We start from the raw sequence: 12,968 nt of genomic DNA, 5'->3' as shown, positions 1-12,968 counted from the left end.
GATTCAAGGCTAGCACATGTCACCGTCCTGTGCAGACCTACACTTCACGCTAATGCGCCCCGATAACCCGACATATAACCGGTTGACGTGCCACTTTGTGCGGTTTGCAACTTGATGAGCTGTGCGAGAGGCACGGCAAAGATGGTGTTTAGAATAGCTTTAGGAGTTTAGGAATGTAGAGAACAGTATTCAAGTGATCTCCTTCTGCGAGTTTGAGCAGTCAATCCTGTACTTTCCACCCCTTTCTCTCGTCTCTGCGATCCAGAACAGCGAGATGGTCAAGACGCTTCAATTCCAAGATCTCACGGTCAACTCTCCGGGCTTCGGTGCCATGGGCTTAAGCTTTGGCCTGGGCAGCGACCTCACGCTGGAGCAAGCCGAGCCAGTCCTCCTTGTCACGGTTAAGACGAACTTACTCAAGGGAGTAAAAGGTTGACCTTTTGCTCCGCGACACTCTTCAAGGCCATCGAGCTAGGCTGCACATTCTGGGACACAGCAGTCGTCTACCAAGCCGGCGTCAACGAGAAGCTACTCGGCGACTTCGTCAGGAAGCACAATGTCCGCGCCCGGGTCTTCATCGCTTCCAAGTGCGGCTTCAAGTGCTTCGGCGGCGAGCGTAGTGTCACGAACTCTGCGAGCCATATCAAGGAGTACATTGAAGGAACCATTGAGCGCCTAGGCTTCACGCCTGATCTTTACTATCTACACCGTATCGACCCCAACACTCCCCCTCTCCGAATCCATCACAGCGCTCGATGAGATCCGCAAGGCCGGCAAGACGAAATACATCGGCCTCTCCGAGTGCTCAGCCTCCACTTTGCGCAGAGCGAATGCCATCGCCAAGATCGACGCCGTGCAAGCTGAATACTCTGCGTTTGAGACAATTCATGAGACTGACGGCCTCATCGGCACCGCAAAGAAGCTGGGTGTCGCATATGTCGCCTACAGTCCGCTGGGTCACGGCTGGCTGGTCGACAACTTCGACTACGCATCGCCAGACGACTTTGCACCCACGGACTTCCGCCGGAGCGTGCCGAAGTTCCAGGGTGGCAATTTCTACAAGAACAAGGCCACCGTGGAGGAAGTCAAGAAGCTGGCACAGAGGAAGGGGTGCACGACGCCGCAGGTTGCGCTTGCCTGGGTCGCGGCTCAAGGTGTGATTGCGATTCCGGGGACGACCAAGGCGAGCAGGTTGGAGGAGAACTTTGCTAGTCGGGAGGTGGAGCTGACAGATGAGGAGCAGAGTGAGATGCGGAAGATCATCGATGCTGCAAAACCGGCAGGAAACAGGTATGGACCTGCGCATCAGGCTCTGGTAGGTCACTGAGCGATTATTAAGTTTGTATAAGAATGAAAACATGACAGTCGCTATTTCTGCTGCTTAACGCTGTGTGCAGAGACCGTCTGACCGTCAGACTGCCACTTGTGCCGTGGGCTGGTGAGGTGCAGGGACTGGGCAGTACCATCTGGAGTACCAAGGGCCTTTGGTGGACACCTCACTCTGCCGTGATCGACGCCATGCATCGTGAGCCAAGCTGGTGCACTCTTTCTTGCACCTGTCGTTGCGACATACCCACCACCGTGGCCCCGCACGGCTTAGGTCGTTGTCGCATTCGGGTCTGCCGCACTTTGTCCATTCCTCTCCGTTCGTAGTCAGGCCGTGTCTGAGCTCCGACTTTGTCCGCTTCTCCCTTCTCTTGAGTATCTCAGCTGGATCAAAATTCCTGCAGTCGCGACAAAGAGACTTTATTTGTGGTGTCGTGTGGAACTTTTGTCGCCCTTGCCAAACACACGCGTTCAAACTCTGGTCAGGGACGGGCTTACATCGGCAGAAAGGATACCACTTCAATGCGACCGTCTGACGGCGCTGAAGGATCCACTGCTGATAGCAAGGGTCACAGTACGGTAGACAAGATTCGAGATGCCAGTCTAGGTTCTGTCGTGCCATAAACATTGGGCTTTCGCACGTCTGACGCAAGAGCTTAGCATAGGCAGATGGTTTGAACGAAGAGTAGACTACATACCTCGCAGATTTGGCTCACACACAGCCAGCAGCGTTCTTTAGACTCGTCGCACGTATATCTGCAGAAGACCGTGTGGCGGCGGTCAAAGTCGTGAGATGGGAGCACGACACTTCGGACGCTCTTGCAGGTCCGGGCCAGCGTCAGCACATCAGCATAATGTAGCTGTTTTATCAATAGGATTAGAGCATCGTAATTGCTAAGGAATTTTGCAAGCGGAGGTACTGGTCCTTCTGGGTCGGCATCGATGTATCGTTTTCTTGCTTTGCTATTCCAGGCGTGCAACTTAGTCTCGGTCTTCTGTTCGACGCCCGTGCCAAATTTGATGGCGAATCGCCGTCCTGCTCGGATTCTCCACTTGACAGTAGTGGGCAAGCATGCGCGAAAGAGGACTTTCGGTATATGGTGAAATATTGAGATGATGAGGGTGGTGGCCATTGACGGGATCATACATAGAATTCTGAAGTCTCTGATCAAGTTTCGCTTTTGGGGTGCGATCTGGTACCGGACGCAGGGTGCCATGATGAAGAAGGCCATCCATTCCAGGGCGGCAAGCAAGAAGTAGAAGACCCTATCGCTCTCGTTAGCCAAGACAGCTTGCAGTGAACGGTGGTACGTACACTATTGACACTCCATACTGCCACTCTCGCACGAAGGTGCTACATAGATACCCGGCGTCGTGTTCTCTGCCAGCTCGCTCTGCTGCGAACACGAAGTAGCCATTGTCAGCTTTCCATGGTCGATCCCATGCGCGCAGGTCGCGGCAGAACCGGTACTCGGATGGAATATAGGCTTCTTGTCGATTGGTGATGTTAGAGAGGTATGCTGCGAGCACGGTGTCCACGACTGCGATGGGCAGATTAAAGGGCGCCACGACAGACGTGAGGCACGGTACTACTATCGCGGAGTGCCAGTAAAAGAGAACCGTGCTCCATGTCGCAGCGGAATGCTCCACTGAAGGTATGGGTGATGCGAACTTCTGCGGGAGATCAATATGAGAGGTTATCATAGCATCGTGATTGCGTGCAATCTGCCAGTAAAAGACGATTGGCACCAGGAGTGCGGCACGTATGACCGTGATAGGTACGAGGACGAGCCACCAGATTGCTGGGAAATGTTAGTATCGTCATATTCCAACGGTGAGAGCTCGTTTTAGTACTGGCTCCCTTGTCCTTCGCGACTTCACGCTCGTACTCGTCCAAGGTCGCGGCATCTGGTCCAGTTCTTCGCAGTGGTATGTCAACAATATCACAGTCCTGAGGAGCAGCCATCGATTTGCAGCTGAGGACCGTGCTTGCGAGACTGAAGCTCGAGAAACGGCGGTCACGAAGTGCTGAAGAGGAGTGCAGCTCTTTTACATCGCGTTCGACTGATTGCTAAGGTATACTTCATGGCTATTTGAGGGTGTTGAGGACCATGGTCGAGCTGCATGCAAAACCCCGCCAAACAACCAGGGGAGGTATACATCAGTGCTCATACATCATCACCCTCATCGCTACCTTTCTTCATACGATGCGCAGCGTCTGCAACTGCGCCGTGCAGCTATGGCGATTGCGCGGGCATTAGATCATGCGGACCTCACGTGTGCTGGACGGTTCACGGAGCGTCGGCGGCCCTGAAGACGCGCGAGACAGTGCGCCAGGCCAACCTCGCTTCGTGCAATCGATGGGAAAGTGTCTGCAGTCTGCGAAGTTTCGTGATGCTGACTACTGGTCGTTGCCGCGCGCGAGACTGCACGTGGGGCGCTCGGGGCGGCCGTGGTTGCCCAGCGATACGATGATGTCACGTTGGGCTGAGCTGAAAACTCGAAGATGAGAAGAACGCCAGCGAAGCGGTGACAGACCAGGGGCTGGTGGTCGAGGACGATGAGTTGTCGCTGCGTCCAGCCCATCGCGAGGTGGTGAGGTCGCATCCGCATCCGCGCGGCAAGCGAAGTGGGGCCTCACCACAGCAACGCAGCTATCAGCGGTTGTTTATCGAGGCGCCAGCTGAACGAGCGCTCTCCCGCACGGCCATTCCTAGTCAGGCCCGACGTCCAATTTCAAGGCGCATCCAGCCCAAGATAACCTCCTTCTCCGCATTTGCCAACTCTTAGCTGCACGCGCCCTCAACTTTCCCTGCTGCGCGCCCGACTTTATATCCAAGAACCATCTCACCACTACATCACTACTATTGCATGCGCTGCAGGTCGACCGAGCGCTCGCTACCGAATTGCGACAAAGTAGCTCCACGTTTCAGGATGGAGGCGCTGCTGTCTTTGTCCTTTGACAATATTGCATCAAAGGACACGGCCAAGATTCGCAAGGGGCTGCGCCAGATCGAAGGCATGCTCGCGCACATCTGCCTTGACGGAAGCAAAGCAAAGCCCGCCAGGCCTGAGCATCGGCGAAATCAATCCGCAATCAACGCAAGCGAGCAGAACGACGAGCCGAAGAAGTTAGGAGAGCTGTCTGAAGACCCTGCGTTTCGAGAGTTCTTTCGTCTTCAAGATGGATTCGAGTGGAATGGTACGCATCTCATGTGAGATCAGACGAGAGACATACGCTAACAATGCGTCAGTCACTACACGAGTCGCAGATTGCCTGGAGCGGCTACTCGGCATGGGCAGCAGTAAGAGTAATGCTCAACCCTGCCAGTCTTGCACTCAGCTAACATCACTCAGATGGCCAAAACGACATGCTCATCCTCGCGGCGCTATCAAATCTCCAAGGACTACTCCTCCTGCACCCGCCGTCACGCATTCTGTTCGGCCGTGAAGTCTACATGAACCTCCTCCTGGATCTTCTCGATCCGTACAACTGCCCAGCCATCCAGTCCCAAGCGATCCTCGTCCTCGTTACAGCACTCCTCGCCACACCTCAGAACACCCGCGTCTTCGAGCAGATGGACGGTCTGCTCACCATCACCAGCCTACAGAGCGACGAGGAGACAACACAGAGCGTCAAGGTCACGGTGCTGGAGTTCCTGTACTTCTACCTGCTACCAGAAGCGCCTCCACTTTCGAGAAAACTCACCAGCGCATTCGAACGACGAGGAAGCACAGACAGCTCCAAGAGCATCACAGGCAAGCCAATACGATCGCAGGAGGAGAAGCAGCGCATGCTGGGGAAATACATCGCCAACGTGGACTGCTTGTTCGAGGACATGCAGGAGTCTGATCCCTTCTCGAGCGTGAGGGTATGATCGCACCTTGCTGGTAATATCTTGATCGTCGCCATTTCACTTGTACATCTATCTGCCGTTACTTCCTGCAGGTACTTCTCGGCACGTTGCCGCACTCTCCTACTTTCTTTGGGTCCAGCGAGGCGTTGGAGGGCGTTCAGCAAATCAGACTGAGCACTACACATCTCCAAGCACTTCAGCATGCATTGTTAATTTGGGCAGAAGCGTTTCATGGCATTAGCATACTCGGCAGGCGCACATTCACAAGGTGATTTCTTTTGTGATATAGCATACGGGGAGCGGGCGCTTCCCACTCGTATTCTTTGGCTGGGACACCACTGCTCTGCTTCGAGGGCGCAATCAAGACTGTTTATGCAATTTAGCACATTGGTGACCGATTGACAGCACAAGAGATTTGCAAGGGCTCCCATGCGGTGTGAAATATGGTGTCGGAGGAGGCGCGTAATGATTGGCTGGCTACTCGGAAGTCTGAGCGTGGAATTCAAGTTTCAAAGTCACGATGACATCGTAAAGATCCTGACCAGGCGCCTGGCTAAGCGGCGTCCAGACTTCGCCTCTCAAGCGCCGAGCAACAGCGAGAACCCTTCGCAGCGGCAATGTATCGTGTGTGAGCAACAACTGAAGACAGAGGTCGTTTACGAAGTAGCAGGAGCACAGTCAGCCGTTGGCGTTCCCTCCCGGCACTTGATCAGGTTACCGGTACCCTGCAGCCCTATCGTACTCGTTGAAACCTTCCCACGAGACACATGTGATGTTGACGTCAAGAGACGCAGGCGTGCTTTACGGTAATGATGAATGAGTGATTCGTACGAGCAAGCACCCGGCCTTGCACAGTCGCTAGAAGTCAGCCACTGCAGACTGCGACAAGAATGCCAACACGGAAGACCGCGTTCTCAAACCTCCGATCGAAGTACGATGCGCAAATCAACGGAAGCCACTCGCCGGCAACGACTGGAAGCTAAGCTTCTTGCAGCCTTAGCGCCTAATCTGCTCGAGTCGCGCGCCCTGTGATGAGCGAAGTTTGAACCACGACACTGCGGTGAACACATGCGCTCAATGGCTCGTAATCAGCGTCTTGGCCCCAAAACCTGCTTCAACCGCAACAGAAACATTGAGATGTTGATGCAAACAGAGCGACAAAAGACTGCACAGCAGCAGCGACCTCCCGTGGATGCATGACGTGATGGTCCTGCTCGAAATGGCATGTACTCACGCGCCTACCGGATCTCGGCTGCCTCGTGCTCCAGCACACCGATGAACGCGAAGAAGCTTCGTCCGACAGGCTTTGACATCGTAGACTAGCTTGTCTAGGTAGGACCTTGTAATGCTATCAAACTTTTGGTCCGCCAGCGTCCGCTGACTTCAGGACGTCGCCCAAGTCCTGTCATCTTCTGCTAGTCTTCCTGTCGCGCTTTTAGTTCCTAACCTTGTCGCTGCGACTCTTCTGCTACTAGTCCGGCGTCTTCTTTAAACACGAATCGCCAGCGAAAACACAGCAAACAAGCTGCGCGCCACAGGTAGCTTGACGTACGACAAAGCAAACGCGGACTCGCCGGATAGCTTACCCTGCTCCATCTCGCACGAGCTCGCGCCACACTTACTCCTTCAAAAAGATTGGAGTTCCCATCTGACCCTCCGGCAATCTCTTGCAGCTCCATATCAGTCGCGCTCCTCGTCACCTTTGCGATTGAAGGTTCCCACACATCAACATGGGCATTGGTGCGGTAGCAGAACCGTTGGTCGTCGTGACCTTGCTCTTCGGAGGGACCTGGGTGAATCGCAATAAAGACTACAAACTTTTCGGTCGACGAAATTATCACACACCCTCCCCTCGATCAGTCTCGCCAGACTCCAAGTCAGGACGCTCCTCGTCATCATCAAGCGACTCCCTGCTGGCCAGCATCGACGAAGTCCCTAAATGGCGAACACGTGAGCTGCGAGTCTTTGGATTCCGCAAAGAAGTCACATCGCCAAACTCAAGGAGGTTCAAGGACTATTTCCTGAGCCGATTGCTCCAGAAATTTCCTTTCCTGGTCGAGGCATGGTACTGGGCTCTGATCTACTGGGTAGGCTTCTACTTGACTACACTTGACAGCACTCCTACTAACTTACGCAGGTCTACCAGCTGGGCCGTGCCTTCAGCGCTGTGACAATGGTCGAGGGCACTGTGAATGTCGCCCGCCGCCATGCCCTGCAACTAATACACCTTGAGCAATCTCTCCACATCTTCTTCGAGCTCGATGTCCAGCGCTGGTTTCTCCAGCACCCGCTGCTTCTACACTGGACCAACAGGATATACAGCTTCATCCACATTCCCGGCACCATCCTCTTCCTCGTGTTCCTCTTCTTCTATACAACCATGCAAAACCACGTCTCGCTCCCCACATATCACGAGCGAAACCACAAATCGGCCTCGCCAAACCGCCAACCGCACGGCAGCCCCGCCGGGCCGAAGCTGTACGAAGCGCGCCGCCGCACGATGGCGACTTGCAACCTGATCGCCTTCATAATTTTCACACTCTGGCCATGCATGCCACCGCGCCTGCTGTCCGACCCAGACGTGCCTGGCGCCGTAGGGAAGGAGGCAAGGAGCTTTGGCTTTGTGGATACAGTGCACGGCGCAGAGGGCGAGAGCTCAGTGTGGACACAGAACAAGTTCTGCAACCAGTACGCAGCGATGCCGTCCTTGCACTTTGGCTACAGTCTTTTGGTGGGCCTGACGATCAGCTGTCTTCCTTTGGCAGCGCAGCACCAGCGCTCGAGAACTTTGAGTATGCGCACACCTTTCGCAGGAAAGACGCTTAGGCTTAGGCTACCAAGCGCTCGTCGTCTTGCCTGCTTGATTATCGGCTTTGCGTACCCCGCTGTCATCCTGGTAGCCATTGTGGCTACCGCTAACCACTTCGTCCTTGACGCAGTTGCGGGCGCCATGGTGTGCGGACTAGCGTGGACTGGAAATCGCGTGCTTCTGAACTTGCTACCGCTGGAGGACTACTTCTTGTGGTGTGTCAGGATCGACAAGCCGGAGAGGCGAGCGGTGCTGTTGGAGGACGGAGAGGACGACGAGAGAGTGCTGAGCAAAGGTGTTGTCATTCGATGAGTTCAACCACGGGAGGGACGTCCGGACAGTTGGAAGAAGAAGTGTAATGCGGTAACGATTAATGCGAGGAGTTGAACGCAATAGTTGCAAGATACCCTAAGGGCTCCGGCGAGCCGTTTGTACGTAGCATAGCGATGACGAATGTAACTTTTCGATCTTGGGTAGTGCAGCCTCCAGCTATCAACAGCATCAGTACCGTCAGTTCAGGAGGCAGGCGAGTCCATCAAGACAAGCAGCTCATCATTAGCATGGGTCGCGGTCGACGGTAGTGCTGCAGGGGGCAGTGCGGTGTGGATGCTGTCGTACAGCAACAGCGAAGAACTTATAATGTTCATCGAGCGGCAGGCGCTCTTTGACCGCTTGACGAAGTCGTTCGCACGACTAGTGGTGAGACCGCTCTTTTCAGCGGCAAAGGAGGACGGGGACGCAAGTGGAGCGGCGCCAGGGCGGTGGGGCTGGCGGTGTGGCGTCGTCGGACGTGGTGGGAGTGCAGTTGTGTATCGTGAGGGCGAGGCGCTGAGGCGATCTGCCTGGCGACAAGGTATGTTTGATCCGAGTAGCACGAGCTGTGAGTGGGAAGTGTGATGGATGGATTTATGGCGTGAGGTGCTGGATGGATTTTATGGCGTGAGGTGCTGGACTTGAGAGTGCTGTCATACATACAAACCGCGCTGAGGCCTTGCGGACTGTCACTCTTCGCGCAGGCCGTGGAGATTTCAAACCGCACCCTCAATCCCTCACTGCGTGACGACGCATCCATTCGTCTCGCATACGACGTGGATGGAGCATTTCACATCCTCCCATGCCACTCCCTCCACCACTCATACACGGCGATGCCGCCCGCAGTCTGCACGTTCAGACTGCGCGTGACCCCGACCGTGCGAATCTCCACACAGCGATCCAGCACGCCCAGAACCTCGGGCGTGATGCCGCTCTTCTCCGCCCCGAGCACAAGCACACAGCGTCTCGGCAGGGTACCGACATCCTTGCCGCCCGCCGCCGTGTCCTCGCCGAGCACACCGCTCCGGTCCGTCTGCTCGATGCCCACGATCTCGTAGCCCTTCCTCTTCATATCCGTGATGAAGGCGGGTACTCTCGCTTCCCGGAGTTCTTTGATCGGGAGGTGTTTCTCGCTTGTCACGCTGGTGGCTTTGAAGTCTTTGTGGCTGGTCTTCTTGATGTCGTTGATGTACAGGGTCTCCAGGCCGAAGGACTCTGAGATACGTGACAGACCGCCCAGATTCGTGGGGTTGTCGATGAGCGAGGCGATTAGGATGACGGACGCGGGCTGCCTGTCTTGAAGGTGCGGCGCTCCGGGAGCGGGGAGGAGCGAGGTGAAGTCGAAGCCAGACTTGGTCTGGTAGAAGTTGGACTTGACGCCGTCCTCGTCGAGGACATACTCTGCTGGCTTTGGGTTCATGGGGATTGCTGTTTGCACCCTTGGGCTACCTGGTTCGATCCGTGCAGGTGGCATGGTTGTCTTGTCGTTGGCTTGGGCGATGGCAACGAAGTCTTCGTGCGCAACGCGCTCCGGCTCTGGACTTTCAATGTACAGATACTGCCCTTGGAAGATCTGGCAAAGCGTGAAGTCAACAACAGCATCAATCCTAAGCGTTCTGATGGACCAAGCCGGAGTCTTGAACTTTTCGGTTTGCCGGATGTGCGTGTTCAGCACCGAGAAGCCGGGATTGGAGGTGATGGCTGTCCAGCCTTTGCGTTCGGCTAGCTCGAAGATTATGGGAAAGCAGAGGTGAGCTTCGTGTCTGATGTGCACTTTCTGGCTGGCCGAGAAGGGGATGAGCTGGATGATGAGGCTGAGTGCAAACTCGTCCGAACCCAAGAAAGGTGCAGTGAGGACTGCAAGCTTCATCAGCGATGCGATGTGGATTGGGCTACTTTCGTCGAGATGCGCCAGATCCTTGAGAATGCGATGGGCTTTGTTGGGGTAATGGAAGTAAATGCGCGCGATGATCCATTCGAGAACGAAGCGGTAGCGCGGCCATTGCTCGACAGTCAGAGCGTGCATGAAGTTGTCGAGGTATGCGTCTGCATCGCTCTCGGATATGCAATGCTCAACAAGTACGAGCATGGCCTGCAGCTGGAAGACGTCCTTCCATTTGGCGATCACAGGGACGAATCCTTTCTGGCCAGCCCAGGGCTCAAGGAGCCTGTCGAACACACGTTTCGCAACGCGCTTCTGCTCTTCTGGAAAACGATTGAGGAGGTCGATCCAGGCGGCGTACGCGTGCCACTCGCGTTGACCATAGTAAAAGCCGTAGGTTCGGTGAGGTATGTAGCGCTCAAGCTTTTGTGCAGCAGCCACTTCGAACAGGAACTCAGACTTTGCGGCCGGTGGATGGTTCAGGAAGCGGAGGATAACGTCTTCATACGGCAGCACCTCAATAATGGCGGGGTACGAGAAGGCAGCCCTTCGCAGGGACGTAGCAAAACTGGCAAGGACATACGAGCGCCCTTCGGAGAGTCGTTGCAATGTCTCCACAGCCTTGGTCAGAAGAGCTGTGAGGCTGCCTGTCGACGAGGCCTCTACATTCTCCTTCAAACAGACTTGGATGCAGACCGGGTGAAAAAGCAGGGTAGGCAGATGTATGGCAACGGACCTGTTGAACTCCCTGCGGTCTGCTTCCTCCCACATCGCCTCCAGTGCAGCGTGAAGCTCATCCGGAATGATTGACGTGGGCTCGGCGTTGTCAAAGTAGTCTGCAAGCTGACTGCATGCTATCGCGTAGGCGGAGCCCTGAATGGATGCGTGCTTTGTCTGTCGCAGTGTCACCAGGAAATGAGGCACCGATGCCAGCCTGTAGTCGACCAAAGTCGACTCGGCCGCAGCTTCGATCGCCTTGAGCTGTTCAACCCGGTCGCTCAATGCTTCAAAGCCCGGCACCGAGGCCAAGTCTACGTGGGGGGCGGCAAACTCGCACAGTCGCCTGCAATAGACTTTGTAAAGGTCAGTGGCAACCTCTGGAAGGCCAGGAGTTCTCGAGATGCGGAGGATGACTTCCACGGCTTGTTGAGTAAGCTGAGTGCTTCCTGATTGAACTTGTCAGCATTGCAGCAAGGTATGACGGGCCGTCTCAAGATGGAAGAAGGGGGGCGGAAGTCTTACCGCTGTCTTTGGAGACTGTGTCATAGCCTGCGATGAGTCCCTCCAGCAGGTATAGAATTGACATCTGGAAGATCTTGCCTCCTGTATCGAGCACATATTTCAAGATGGAGACGAGCAGTCGCTCGCGGTACTTGTCATCTGCAAACTTTGATGTGACGAAGCGAGCGATGAGCTTGACAAGAGCTGCACCATGGCCGCACTCCGTAGTTGTGCGGTTCGCTTTCAAAGTCGCAGTGAAAAGACTGCCTTGAGTGGCCCACGGCAGGAAGCCTCTCACGAGGAAGTCTGTGTGTTCGGCCAAAGTCTCCGCGTCCTTGGAGAGGGGACTCTGGTCACCACTCATGAAGCTAAAGTACCAGTTGCCAATGATCTTGCGGATGCCTTCTTGTAATTGGGGATCCAAACCGGAAGAGAGTAGAGTTGTTGCCATGGAAGCAGTGATAGTAGACTGAGGGCCGAACAGTGCCGAAAGCTCTGGGAGACAGGCTTCGATCTGGTTTGCGTAGCGGTCGAGGACGATGGTCTCGTAGAGAACAAAGTATCGATCGTAGGCTTTGATGTAAGTATCACGCTCGTCAATCTGCAAGCACATTGTGTGAGTGTCAATGTCGGTTTTGGCAGCGAGCAAAGAAGCACGTATAATCCCGAGGCAGTACTTGCGCTGGTCAGCGAACCCAGTGAGCAGACCAGTCCTCACTCTGTCCCAGTAGAGCTCTTGGTGTATGCCGCCGTCCTCCACGAGGAGGTCTTCTTTGACTATTTGCGAGATCCACTGAAACCAGACCCTGAACAACTTGCTCGACTTGGTCTCGAAGTGTGCGAGGCTGAGGGTCTTGAGTTGGGACCAGAGAGAAGTGTAGGTGAGCGACCCATCCAGGACGTATCTCCCGGACGCGGGATCCAGCTTCGCCCAGACTCCATGGCTTACAAGGTTGGAAGTGTGTATTGGCTCCTGAGGCTGGCGACTGGACAGTGCCAGGAGGGCGGAAAGCGCGTCGAGCGCAGGCTCCGCTAGGCCCTCTCTGCCAATGAACGACGTCAGTATCCTTGATTCACCAGGGCCGACAACATGCAAGCTGTCCGGTGGCAACCAGAAGGAGCATTTCAGGAATGCGAGGAAGGCCGCCGTTTGTCGTATGCGTTCTTCTGCAGGTAAGCTTTGCCATTCAGGGTCCAGCTGCTTCCCGAGCTGGTGAAACCACGGAGCAGCGTCAAGCACCGCTTTCCAGATCGATGCGTAGAACAGCACAGCGAACGACGCGTTGCTGGTCAAAGCTTCGGCGAGCTGGTAGAGGTACTGCGAGTCCTGCTCTTCATCCCGCATCCGGTGCAGGAGAAGGTCTCTGAGCCTCTCATGTGACTCGCGGTTTTGGTCGCCAAGCTCGGGCAGGAGTCGAACACACAGTCTAACCGCATCGATGTTCAGACGTGCAGGAGGTTGCAATTTTGCCCAATTGAGCTCGAACGCCTTGAGCTTCAACTCATCGCTCATGTAAAGGATGGCGTCGTCCATGTCCAAAAACGTCGTGAGAGGGGCTGG

General features: G+C 55.2%; 5 protein-coding genes across 5 annotated transcripts; 3 read left to right on the top strand and 2 right to left on the bottom strand.

The window, feature by feature from the left end:
• Positions 1-274: 274 nt before the first annotated feature.
• M421DRAFT_10189 (putative aldo-keto reductase) lies at positions 275-1,327 on the top strand (the record flags this gene model as incomplete). Its single annotated transcript, XM_033586698.1, has 3 exons — positions 275-400; positions 463-709; positions 750-1,327. 3 exons carry the CDS (start codon positions 275-277, stop codon positions 1,325-1,327), a joined length of 951 nt encoding a protein of 316 aa, XP_033443089.1.
• Positions 1,328-1,845: 518 nt separating this feature from the next.
• M421DRAFT_10188 (uncharacterized protein) lies at positions 1,846-3,292 on the bottom strand (the record flags this gene model as incomplete). The annotated part of the gene is made up of 4 exons (XM_033586697.1): positions 1,846-1,929; positions 2,025-2,592; positions 2,642-3,128; positions 3,181-3,292. 4 exons carry the CDS (start codon positions 3,290-3,292, stop codon positions 1,846-1,848), a joined length of 1,251 nt encoding a protein of 416 aa, XP_033443088.1.
• A 750-nt stretch (positions 3,293-4,042) lies between these two features.
• M421DRAFT_426460 (cell division control 14, SIN component) lies at positions 4,043-5,630 on the top strand. Its single transcript, XM_033594396.1, has 3 exons — positions 4,043-4,528; positions 4,581-4,637; positions 4,684-5,630. The coding sequence occupies exons 1-3, from the start codon at positions 4,261-4,263 to the stop codon at positions 5,202-5,204; spliced, it is 846 nt and encodes a 281-aa protein (XP_033443087.1). The 5' UTR covers positions 4,043-4,260; the 3' UTR covers positions 5,205-5,630.
• Positions 5,631-6,913: 1,283 nt separating this feature from the next.
• Positions 6,914-8,304, top strand: M421DRAFT_76962 (uncharacterized protein; the record flags this gene model as incomplete). Its single annotated transcript, XM_033597278.1, has 2 exons — positions 6,914-7,270; positions 7,321-8,304. 2 exons carry the CDS (start codon positions 6,914-6,916, stop codon positions 8,302-8,304), a joined length of 1,341 nt encoding a protein of 446 aa, XP_033443086.1.
• A 790-nt stretch (positions 8,305-9,094) lies between these two features.
• M421DRAFT_76938 (uncharacterized protein) lies at positions 9,095-12,920 on the bottom strand (the record flags this gene model as incomplete). The annotated part of the gene is made up of 3 exons (XM_033597276.1): positions 9,095-11,361; positions 11,429-12,585; positions 12,628-12,920. 3 exons carry the CDS (start codon positions 12,918-12,920, stop codon positions 9,095-9,097), a joined length of 3,717 nt encoding a protein of 1,238 aa, XP_033443085.1.
• Positions 12,921-12,968: the final 48 nt, after the last annotated feature.

This window comes from Didymella exigua (genome assembly GCF_010094145.1).
Source record: "Didymella exigua CBS 183.55 unplaced genomic scaffold M421scaffold_59, whole genome shotgun sequence".
NCBI lineage: Eukaryota > Fungi > Ascomycota > Dothideomycetes > Pleosporales > Didymellaceae > Didymella > Didymella exigua.
The sequence above is the reverse complement of the archived record's forward strand: the minus strand, read 5'-3'. Positions and strand labels throughout refer to the sequence as shown.

Bases quoted from the DNA above. Each gene is read 5' to 3' on its own strand.
- M421DRAFT_426460 (XM_033594396.1), top strand. From the start codon at position 4,261: ATGGAGGCGCTGCTGTCTTTGTCCTTTGACAATATTGCATCAAAGGAC. The intron at 4,529-4,580 runs GTACGCATCTCA...ACAATGCGTCAG, and splicing joins AGATGGATTCGAGTGGAATG to TCACTACACGAGTCGCAGAT. The intron at 4,638-4,683 runs GTAATGCTCAAC...AACATCACTCAG, and splicing joins CGGCATGGGCAGCAGTAAGA to ATGGCCAAAACGACATGCTC.